This window comes from Haplochromis burtoni, unplaced genomic scaffold (assembly GCF_018398535.1).
Source record: "Haplochromis burtoni strain Fernald_Lab_line unplaced genomic scaffold, NCSU_Asbu1 Contig_12, whole genome shotgun sequence".
Lineage (NCBI taxonomy): Eukaryota > Metazoa > Chordata > Actinopteri > Cichliformes > Cichlidae > Haplochromis > Haplochromis burtoni.
In genome coordinates, this window is record NW_024582373.1 from 2,788,202 (window position 1) to 2,799,791 (window position 11,590).

Below are 11,590 nucleotides of genomic sequence, written 5' to 3' on the forward strand. Positions count from 1 at the left end.
TATCTATCTATCTATCTATCTATCTATCTATCTATCTATCTATCTATCTATCTATCTATCTATATATATATATATATATATATATATATATATATGAGAGAGAGAGAGAGAGAGAGTGAGAGAGAGAGAGAGAGAGAAAGAGAGGGAGACTGCAATGTGACTTTTCCTATGAAATTGCAGGAATTGTGAGCTCATATTGTCAGAAAATTTGGGACACATGAATGGCTAGCCCACCATAGGGGCGGCTCGAGTTACTAAATATAGCTTCGTATTAAGTGGAAAAAGTGAATGTTCGTGCCACAGAAACAGAGATAGTTTGCATACTGAACTAACTGTCAGCACTCTGTTAGCTTTGCTTGGCCTAATCACTTGAGACAATGTTAAATGCACTGTGACAATAAGAGCGAAAGGCAGGTACAGTTACATAAGTATTCTAAATAGGATTAGATTTTAACATTAACAAAGATATGAGAGACAGAGCGAGACAGATGGGTGAGGGTAATACATCAGAAGAATCCCTTTTAATAGATTTTTGTTAATAGATGGAAACTACAAATACAGTATGAAGCAAAAAGAGTTAAAAACACCCTTTGTCTCGGTTTTACTGAAAAAAGTGAGATGCACTTGCTTAATTGACACTCTGTCTAAAGAACAAGCCCCATGAAAATTAAACCAATTCCGTCACAGCATTAGACGACAGTGCTGGGGCTTTACAACAGCAGGGTTTGTCCTGGAGCAAGGTACTATGTTGAACAGCACGCCTCCCAGTTTGCATTAATGCACCCTCTGTGCTGATCAACCAAAATCAGCAATCATGTTAGTGAGAAGACTTTTTTTTTTTTATCGGCCTCCCTCAGACTCTCATCGGTAATCACAACGTGAGGAAGCATTTGCACTAACTGTTATATTAAGTCATGGAATCTGTCTGGAGGCAACACCCCCCCCCCCCAAAAAAAAGTCCTTAGGGAGAGCAGGAGGCAAGCTGAGTGTTGTCCGGCACAGACAGGTCATGGCAGAGTGGCCTAATTGCCTCTCTTGTTGTCTCAGTAGGCCAGCAAACCTCCCAGCTCCCTCATCATCACTGAGGAGCACTGACTCCCTTGTTCAGGCAGGTCTATCTGTGCCCAGTGAGCCAGGATCCAGCCTTGCTTCTACATTGCGCCAATAAATACGTCCTCATTACACCAATTCAGCTATGTAACAGAGTTGTAACTCATGATTCAAAAGCTCGTAATGCTAAACTTGAATATCAGAGAAAGCACAATGTTCCTGTAGACATTTGTTGTGCATTGTTAAACAAGGTCTGTGATATCCAGGGTACTTCAGCATTACGTCAGTGTTACACCAGTAGTGATTACGTCACTCAAAAATGCCAGGGCAGTATGATAACTAAAAAAAAAAAAAAAAAGCAGTACTTTTTATTCCAAGTATCATTTGCCTCGATCTTTAACACATCTCAGGACCTTGAGTGAAAGTGACAGAGCAAATTGAAAACAAGTACAGCCAAACAGGGAAAAAGAAAACAAAAAGCTGCAGCATTCTTAAAATCCTCATCACAAATACTGTGCCGACACAAGCACACTGCAGTCTAGCATGAATAGTTGGCATGAGGTTATATAATTCCTCATATTCTCCCTGCTTTCTTTCCCCTTTTCAGATGCTTGGATCATGATCATTCTCGCCCCAATGGGCAAAGGGGCCTCATCGATACTCCACGCAGGGCAGGGGCCAGGAACAGCTCGACGTCCCACAGAGCTGAAGGCAACTCATCTTTGTCTATTCCGAACACCCAGGGGCAACATGGAGCGCCATAGCGTTATAATCCTGGCTAATCTGGACACAGTGGAGCATCTGGAGATAGGGATATGGCTAATCTCAGACATGGAGGGCACTTTGCTGAGACAGAAAAGGGGATGGGTCTAAGCTAGACTCGCCCTGTCGTACAGAGCTGAATACACATCTTGTGGGAGTTTTAGGTATTACAAAAAAGAAAAAAGACAATACCACATAAGTAATACTTGAAATTGCATTGGCCGTAAAATGTAACAAGAAGTAAGCACAGACTTTTAAAAGTAAACACCAATGATGGACTGCTTGAGAAATCACATTACCTAGGGATTGCATTAATGGTAGGATAAGAAAATACTTACTGTGCCCTGCTCTTAGGGATGCAGGAGATCTGTGGATAGCAATAGGCACAATATGGTGGCGCTTGTTTCCATTGGAGAGGTGAATGTGGTGGAGACTCTCCACAGCACCTGGTTCTGACCCTGCCACAAAGCCCAGGGCAATGATCCACAAGGCCAGATGGGTGACTGAAGCTGAATTCCAGTTTCGGGGCTGTGCAACAGGCCTCAGGGGAGCAAACTGTGTCCTCCAGCCTCTGAACATCTTCCCTGAGTGGCCAGATGAGGCTTCAGATCAAGGTGGAACTTCAGCGAGCCTCACAGCCCCATACTTCTCACCTTGCCAAATCTCACTATGGCCAGAGACACTGACACAGATCCACAGGGAAATAAACAATCATTTAAAAAAGCCAAATAAAAAGGACCGAAAAAGCAAAAGGGACACCTCACAAATTGTCGGCCGTGAGGGAAAAATGCTTCTTGCTGTTCTCCAGTGAGTTAAGAAATCCTCAGCAGCACCCAGGTAGGTAAAGAAGTATTAAAAATCATCATAGAAAAACAATCAAAAACATTCACAAGAAATTAGGGCAACCTCAAACAGCAATGGAGAAATCCCAGCTTGCTCCAATTCCCCTAGTTCCCTTGTTTTCTCTGTTTCTCCCCTTAACCCTCTATTAAGCACTCACAAAATTAGAAGCATCTTCACATTTAAAAAAAAACCAAAACTGTTAATATTCCAAAAAATGCAAATGCCAGGGAAAGAAGAGAGCCTACTTAAGAAGAGACTGACAGCCTCTGTGCAAAGTGATTTTCTTCAGAAAATCAAAACAGACATTCCGAGTTTCCCTCTTTTTCCTCCTCCAGTGGTCTCAAAGGTTGTCCAGAGGAATGGGACCATAGTTAAATCCGAGTCTCATTTGCATGTGTTGGACAGCTGCAGCAGCGTGCAGTAGACTGCGTGATTGTACCTGTAAGTTGTGCCAAGTAGCGCACCCGTTCCCCATCTAGAGATATCTGTTCTCAGTGAGACCAAGCGATAGCAACGCCGGTACCTGAACGAGCAGCCCTGGGCAGGAACACACACTCACACACAGCCAGCATCGGCACCGCCGTTCCAGAAGATGTGCGCAAGAGGAAGAAGGGAGAGAGGAGGAGGAGAGGGAGGAGAAGGACGGAGGGAGGGGGGAGCCTCAACAGCCAGCCAGGAAGCAAGAGGGAGAGTGGCTATGCAAATGGGCAGCATTCACATAGCGAATCACTGGAGTCTGAGTGCATTGCAGAGGGAGAGCCTATTTAGGCAGAATAGCAGGATTTGGAGCTATGTCCTCCAGCCCTTATTCCTTTCACAGTCTACTCTCTCTTTTCAGTCTTTCTCAATCCACTCTCCCGTGTGAACACTCTTCAGCGGTTTAAAAAAAGAAAAAAAAAACGAGAACGTGGGACAGGCTAGACTCGTTTCGTTTTCTACTTTTATCATCTCATCCTTCAGCATTCCTCCCACTCCTCCTGCTCCCCTTTTTATGTGTGTCTCTTCCCTGTTCACTTTCATTGTCTGTGAATTTAGGGAAGTTTTGTGACAATAGTCGTCTGGATTTAAAAAAAAAAAAATGGAAAGAAGCAGTCCAGCCTAATCCTCGCCTCTCCATTGCTCAAGAAAACCTACTGCAGAAGAGTGATGATGCTGCAGCTCATATACTTTAAGGAACTCTCTCAAACACACACACGAACATATGAGCACCCATAAGTACGAACACTCAGACACACAGCGACACACAGACACACACGTATGTAAACAAAGCACGCACAATGCCAGAGCCCGCGGTCGAGAACTGTCCACAGAGAGGGTGCTGAATCCGGGCAAGTCTGCCTTGCCTGCTAATAAAAGACCATTTCTCACAAGAGCGGGAAGGCTGATCGCAGTGCAGCAGGGTTACAGGAATGTAGAGAACATGTGGACATAAAAGCCCTGCTGATAAACACAATCCGGTTCAGCTGGGAAGTGTGCTCAGTGTTCAGAGTTCAGGATTGGAGAGCACAAGGCTCAGCTGCAGTGTGCCTGCTTCTGTTTGCACACTGGCTATTCAACATCCTTCTCTTCGAAACGCAGTGTCCTAAGCTGAGGGGGGAAAAAAAAAATCTGCAAGCACTGCTGAGCTGATCTTTACGGTTTACAGGGAATACACAGGCATTTCATGCCCAAAGAAAGCCAACTTAGCCAGCGTGACACAGAGGATAATATGCCCTTTCCAATTTCTCTGAATATTTCGTATAATCAGTTTTTAGTAGAAATACATGCAGAGAGTTGAATACTCACTTTTAAAGCATGGCTGCTATCATCTGAATTTAAATGTAGGAAGAACAATAAGAGCAGGCACATAGTGTTACAACATTAAACTCTAAGAAAACTATGATCTGCCATCTGGAAGGAGGACAGATGAGGATCCCTCATTTCTCTCTCTTCTAATTAACGCTGTGTTCCTATATAGTAGTAAAAAGTAACTGAAATACAAAGCAGATGCTGCACATATTAGGCAACTGTGTTGCTCTCACCTTGTAGAATCTCAATAACGTGGTGCAGCCACCTGGTGCTAAAAAGTAGGCAGCATGGAACCTCTCCTCTGTTCTCATTTGCAATGGTGAAAAGGAATGTTCCTGCTGAATGTGTTTACACTTTTATAATTATCAGCAGTGCAATCTGCATAATTACGCCTAATAAGGCAATCTATCAGGGCTGCTTGCCAAGGACAACAACCTGACTTAGTGTGTCCTTAATTGCAAACTTTTGCAAAGAAACGGAAGGGGAAGCTTCATTTGAGAAGCTAAATATCAGGGTAAATACAGGTGTTATTTAATGGAAATGCAGTGTTAATATCGCAGCGCCCAAAATTATTGGCATCAGCAGTGAGCAGTGATACTTTTAGCACGTTTATCATTACTTACTTGTTCATTTGTGCCCCCAAGTGGCGAAATTCTAAAGTGCACCAAAGCTGTGTGGGTTTTTCCGAGCCAGCAGCTTATGTTTGATGAATCGAGCAGAACAGCAGAGTCTCATCAATCAGCAAGATTCAATAAATTCAATAATAGAAATATTGCTGAAAGCCTCACCAAATGCATCATATTGCTCCAGATCCAAACTTTAAGAGATATAAATTTGAAATTCTGATTCTTTGCTTCAAGATCGTCCTCTATTAGGGCATAAGTTAATTGTTCTGCAGGTTGCCCTTTGATCTGTTGATGTGTGGGATCATTAAAGTATGAGGCGCAAGGAGGCCGTGCATCCAGCTTGAGGTGAAACATTTAGCACTAAATTCCTTCTGCCTGCACAAAAGCAAACACCTGAGCCCATGAGGTAAACTAATTTACAGATCTCAGCTGCTTTAACCAGATGATTGTACTGTAGTGTGTTCGCCACAAAATGAGAAAATCCTGTTCCACAAGAAAGCTTCCACCATTAAAGAGAGCTTTTCTTTATTATTTACTATTGTGTTCTGACTCCAGCTCCTGTTAGCGAGATGTCTCCTTAACAGAGACCCCAAAACAGCTTGCCTTTGTTTCTATTTAAGACCCAGAGGATTGTGTCTCAGATGCATGCGATGCTCTGAGCATATTTCCCCTTTTGAATCAACATCACTCCGATTTACTTTTGTTTGTTTGTCTATTTTCTTTGCTTTTTAAAGCCACAGAAAATTATTTTGGAAGAAAAAAAGATGGGAAATAAAGGAGAAATCATGTGAAAGATTGGGGCTGATTTTTCAGTGACAGGAGGAGAAATTTGGCTTGGGTGTAATAATCCCTCGGAGAGTAAAACGCTAGAAGAGAACAAGCACAGAGCACAGAATAGCCCATGTTACTCACTTACGGCTGCAACCAGTGTGGACTGAGCTGATGAGATGACTTTTTGGAGGACTGGAGGAAAACCGCAGGGACAGCAGCAGATGGGTGGTCTAAGAGTACCTGACCCGACTGGAGCAGGGCCTCTAAATCAGTTAAAGAGCCATCAGGCAACACTTTATCACACACGGAGAGACCCTTTAGAGAGAGGGTCAGACACTTACAGCCACTTTGACAACAATGTTTCTCCTTCTCAAGTGCTACTATTATGTTTACTGTTGCTATTAGAGGGGAAGGGGAATAAAAATCTAACGGTGTATTATTTTAATCAGCACATTCATCGAATTCCCAAAGGTGCAGCATCCCAACACCTTGCACATTGTTTTCTAGGCACACACTGCTTGATTGAGCATGCAGGCCAAGTCATGCATGAAGCAGGTATACCTGTTGTGTGCTGGAGTGACACATCTGTGTCAGGCTCAGCAACATATGTGTCCCAACAAATGAGAGTGTTTGGAGACCCATTTCTCCAGGGTATACCAGGTGCACTGGTGAGGAGATTACAGTGCACCGTGTATTAAAAGAATGACAAGTGAGAAATGCTAATTGTACAAAACTGATCCTCCCACCAGGATGTAAAGCAACGGTGACCATGAGAGCAACCGCCTGCGAGCAGCCGCAACTCAAATTTCTAGAGCGATCCGCAAAAAGAGAACAATTACTGTAGCAAAAAAGTAACACCCTTTGTTTTGTCACCAACACAAAGGTATACAACGCTAATAGTCTCTTCAAACGCTGACATGCAAAATGAAACCTGAACTCTTTACAACTGAGAGTTTTCCGCGAATATCAAACGTGTCATTACTCATCCGAACACCACAGAGAGAGAGAGAGAGACAGAGGAGCAGACAATGCTCTGATGCTAATGCGTGCAAGTGTACAGAAATAGAAACACGGCGTCTTAGTCTTAGTCATCACGAGATGTGACATGATAAGAGCAGACAGACACAGGGAGTCAACACTCAATACAAACATACGAGCTGTACAGTATCTCGACACAGCCGGGGTGCCAATACGTTAGTGGAATATGTTACACTGTTCCTGTCTATCAGATCGCTCAACTGTATATAACAGAGTGAGGAGTGTAAACACATCATACAAGCATTAACTGGTCATTTCCCATTCATTTGCTTCTTAGCATCTCTCTCAGATGCTGGTGCTGGAAAGCCCTATAGAATTACATCTAAATCAATCCCAAAAGTCCTCTTTTATTGAGGATCGACGGTATTTCTCATTGGCTAACACAAAAGTGGTCGTGATATGGTATGAGCAGCATACCTATGCATGTAAGCCTAGGAAAAAAAATCTGTAAATACAACTGTTTATGTAAAATGCAGCAAACATCACCAACCACACGAGAGATTTGTGCTGCACACGCTGTTCATTATGCAAGCTGTGAAGGCAACATAAATAACAGCACTCAAGCTGATAAAACAGCCCGCTAATAGGAAATAATGCACATTTAGTGTCGCAAAATCAAATCTGCAAATGGCACTGCATGGTGGTGTAATGGAACGGCTTCATTCTCACTTAGAGCAAAAACAAAGAAACCAAACTCCACATTAATTCTCATTCCTCCTCACGCTAATTTTCTTTCAATTCACTTAAACATAATAATTAATTTAACGGAGCTGCTAAATGAAGTTTAAAAAAAAGTTTAAAAGCTTTTTTGGAGGGATAGCGTTGACACTGACAGCTTTTGGCTTCATTTTTAAATACTGCACCTTGTTTTTTTTACAGTGTTTGGTGGTGTGTGTAAGAAGTGGCACTATATTGAGTTGAATAAGGAAATATCTAGCTGTAAAATCTTCAACATTATGCAGAAATTGCTCTGCACCACACTTTGTCACCATTAATGCGCCGTGGCAATTACAGTCAAATAATGCTACTGTTTATTCCTTTCGCGGTAAGAATGCGCCCCTACAAATACTGAACAGATTCAAACGTGTGCACGTTAATGCACATCCCATTACCAAGACTAGAGCACCCCAAACTACACAGACAACAGACTGAATTTTGTTTTTCATCGCACACCGACTTGTTTGTATAGCCAATAGTGTGCTTTTGCTCCTTTTACTCACTGGATTCTGCCTGATGTGACCAAATGGTAACCCCCCCCCAGACACACACACACTACCACCGACACACACACAGCCCTCCTAATGCATAAACGCTGGCACAACACTGTTATTCATTTCCATAAAACCATTTAAATACACATTAAGATCAAGCATGCAGGAAATAACATTCAGAATTCCTTGTGCGTAAGTATAAATAGAGGCTGTGTGTGGGTATGTACGTACACATTTATGTCTGTTTCAGTGAGTGTGTCTGCATGTGGGATGATGATGCGTCTGAGAATGCAAAAACCAAATTCTAACTGTCAGTAAGAGAGAAAAGGGGTCACAGGTCGACAGCTTTTCTGGACGCGTTTTCTCTATCTCCTCTGACAGCTCCCAAGATACAGTGGGGCCACTGAAGGTGCCCTGTCTGTCTGTCTCTCCTTAAATTCATCAGAAGTAGATCAGTTCCCTTCTCAGAGTGCTTCGTCGTGCAGGTCAAGGACAGGCAGCGACTCCTTTCAGAAGTCCATAGCTACTTTGTTAATGGACATTTGCGCTAAGCTGAAACTAACTGGGGCAACAAAGGAATAATGATCACACTTAAAAAAAAGGCTTTTCCTGAATATGAAAGTATTTATAAATAGAAACCTAATTCTGAAAATGTTGGGTACTGTGTAAAATGTAAATAAAAACAGTATGTAGTGACGTAGTGCTAATCTTATAAAACAATCTCAATGCAAAAATTGTGAAGACACTAAATGGGCTATGGAATGCTTCCAGAAGTCATCATTAGTGAACACAGTTCATCTTCCCTTTACAAACGCAGGTTAAAGTTCAGTCATGCGAAGAAGAAGCCACATGTGAACATGCTGCTCAGACATCATCTTCTTAGAGCACAAGATCATTTTAAACGGACTGGGGCAAAGAAGAAAGCTGTGGTCAGAAAAATCAAAATGAACCCCGCATCATCTAAACTAAAGAGGAGAGGGGGCATCTTGCTTCTTATCACTGCTCAGTTCAAAAGTCTGTATTTCTACGGTCTATGGTGATGCATTATTAGTACCTGCGGAATTGGCACCTTGCACATCCAAAAGACACCATCAGTGCTGAAAGGTTTATACAGATTTTAGAGCAATATTATGCTCTTATCCAGATAAGATGGTTTTCTGGGAAGACCTTTCGCATTTCAGCAAGATAATATTAAACTGCATCCATTAGAGCAGCATGGCTTTGTAATAGAATAGTCCTGATCCTGACCTTTCACCAACTAAAACATTTGGAGTATCATGAAATGAACAATAAGACAAAAAAGACCAGGGACTGTTGAGTAGCTAGAATCCTATAAGAGAAGTGAATGGGACAACACTGCTATTCCAGAACTCCAGTTGCTGGTCTCCTCAGTTCCCAGTGGTTTGCAGACTGTTATTACAATAAGATGTGACACAGCAGGAAACATGGCCCAGTTCCAACTTTTTTTGCTGCCATCAAATGTTTAATATATTTCTTTAAAATTATTAATTTTAAACATTTTCTATGATTTCTATGTTCTATTGTGGATAAAATACGGATTTATGAGATTTGCAAATTACTGCCTTTAATTTTGGATTTTTTTTTTAGATTTTACACAGTTTTTCATTTTTCTCAAAAGCTACTTGCCTGCCTTTGAATGAAACTCCTTCCTTTTAGAGTAAAACTACAAATAAAGGAAACAATCTGCCCCTGTTTTACAGGTGAACTACCGTGCATTCATTTCATTCTGTTTTTTACAGTATTATCAAAAATACCAAGGCAGTCTGCAGCCACTGCCAATGGTCAAACGAGAATTCATCTAGATACAGTTGTATGATGAAAGCATTTCCTCCATACACAAAGTTTAATCAATGATAAATATTACTACATGTTTTTTCAGTATTCTATTTTTTCAAAGGCACTTGAAAACCTATTCATCTTCAACAACTTGACATGTAAGGTCGTACAGTTTGAGTATCTATTACCATGTTCTTCCATTCTTTCAGGATTTGAAGTCTTTCAAATAACATGAAATCATTCAACAACAAGTGAATAAGCTGGGAAATGAGGGGTTTGTCCTGTCTCATGGGACTCTCACCTTATGGCACACAATTCAAAGACTGTACTTCACTCCAGAAAGAAATTTCATACTTAAAGCTTTTTCTGTTCATGGCACAGTGTGCAAAATGTACTGGGCTGTTCTTACTGGCTATCAAGTGTTGAAAAATAGCAAGAAAATGCACAATTTTTATGAAATATTACATTAGAAACTCAGTGCCTTTACTTTGCAACAGTTGCTTAGTGTCACATTAGTCCCCAGAAGGTTCCCAGCTCAGTCTATTTGGTAAAAAAGTGAACTTTTGATGGTGGTATCAACCAAAGTAATTGGCCAAATTAAATCCATTGCGCAGAGAATGATAGATTTCGATACCAACATCAAAATGCTATCAAAATAAACACAAAATAAACACTAGTGTATTTTAAAATGCAATTAAGTGCTCCCTGTAAGTCAAAGTGCACAATAAGTGTTATGGTCCATGGGTCACTGACTCAAGGTTTTGAGTTTTGCGATGTTTTCAGTTTTCTTTGAGCTCATGATTTGCTCATATAGCTCTTTATCTAGTCCTCTCAGTATTATATTGTTTTCAGGCGCTTCTTAGTTTCCCTTTGCTTCCACTCTGTGTTCCTCATTAGGTTGTTTAATATTTAGTTATGGTTTTAATTGATTACTTTTTATCTTCGAAGTCAGTCATGTCTCCATGTTTGTTTATCTCCTGTCCCCGTGTGAAGTTCACATGTCTTGGTCCTAAGCTCAGTGTTGTTACTTCAGCGTTGTTTATTCTGATATTCGCTTGTCTTGTGCATGTTGTGTTCAGTTTTACTTCCCCTGTCTCACTAGTTTGATTCTGTTCAGCTGTGTTCCCAGGTGTCTCCACCCTGCCCTAATCTCCTCATGTGTATTTAGACCCTCCATTTAATTTGCATCTGGTCTTTGTTGGGTTCTCACTTATGGTTGTGTTTTTGCTTGCACTTGGTGGGCCTTTATTATTATTATTATTATTATTTTTTTTTTTTTGAAAATTTGCATTGCACTTTGTTTAAGTTCTGTATTAAAGTCTTTAGGTTTAAATTTAGGTTCTGAGTCCTGTGTTTTGGTCCAAATTCTGCCTGCTACGCAGTCAGCCTTGACAGTATGTGATGCCTCAAAGGCATTTATTTCATTTATCTTTAATGTTTGCTTAAAGTAATTCTTTCGTATGTATTTAAGTTAAAAAGAACAGTAAAAAGACTTCAAAATGTTAAGAAGCTTTAAATTTGAAGGTTAGCTTGCTGGTGACCTCACTTCCTGGTGGGTGACCTGTATTACTTCATTTCCTGTTTAATTCCTCTTCCTGGTTGCTCTAAGAGGGAGAGAGACATGCGGTCTTGCTCTGAGGCTTATCCACAGCCATCCACTTGGGAACATTGTTCAGGCAACGTCGTAAGTGTATATATTTCATG

General features: G+C 41.2%; 1 protein-coding gene across 1 annotated transcript in view; it reads right to left on the reverse strand.

Annotated features, from left to right (window-relative positions):
* Positions 1-11,590, reverse strand: part of LOC102302586 (neurexin-1a) — a 264,767-nt gene that overhangs the window by 99,384 nt on the left and 153,793 nt on the right. The window contains exon 18 of the mRNA XM_042214402.1: positions 2,151-2,418. Within this exon, the coding sequence (XP_042070336.1) occupies positions 2,151-2,418 (268 nt within the window). The remainder of the gene's footprint in view (positions 1-2,150; positions 2,419-11,590) is intronic.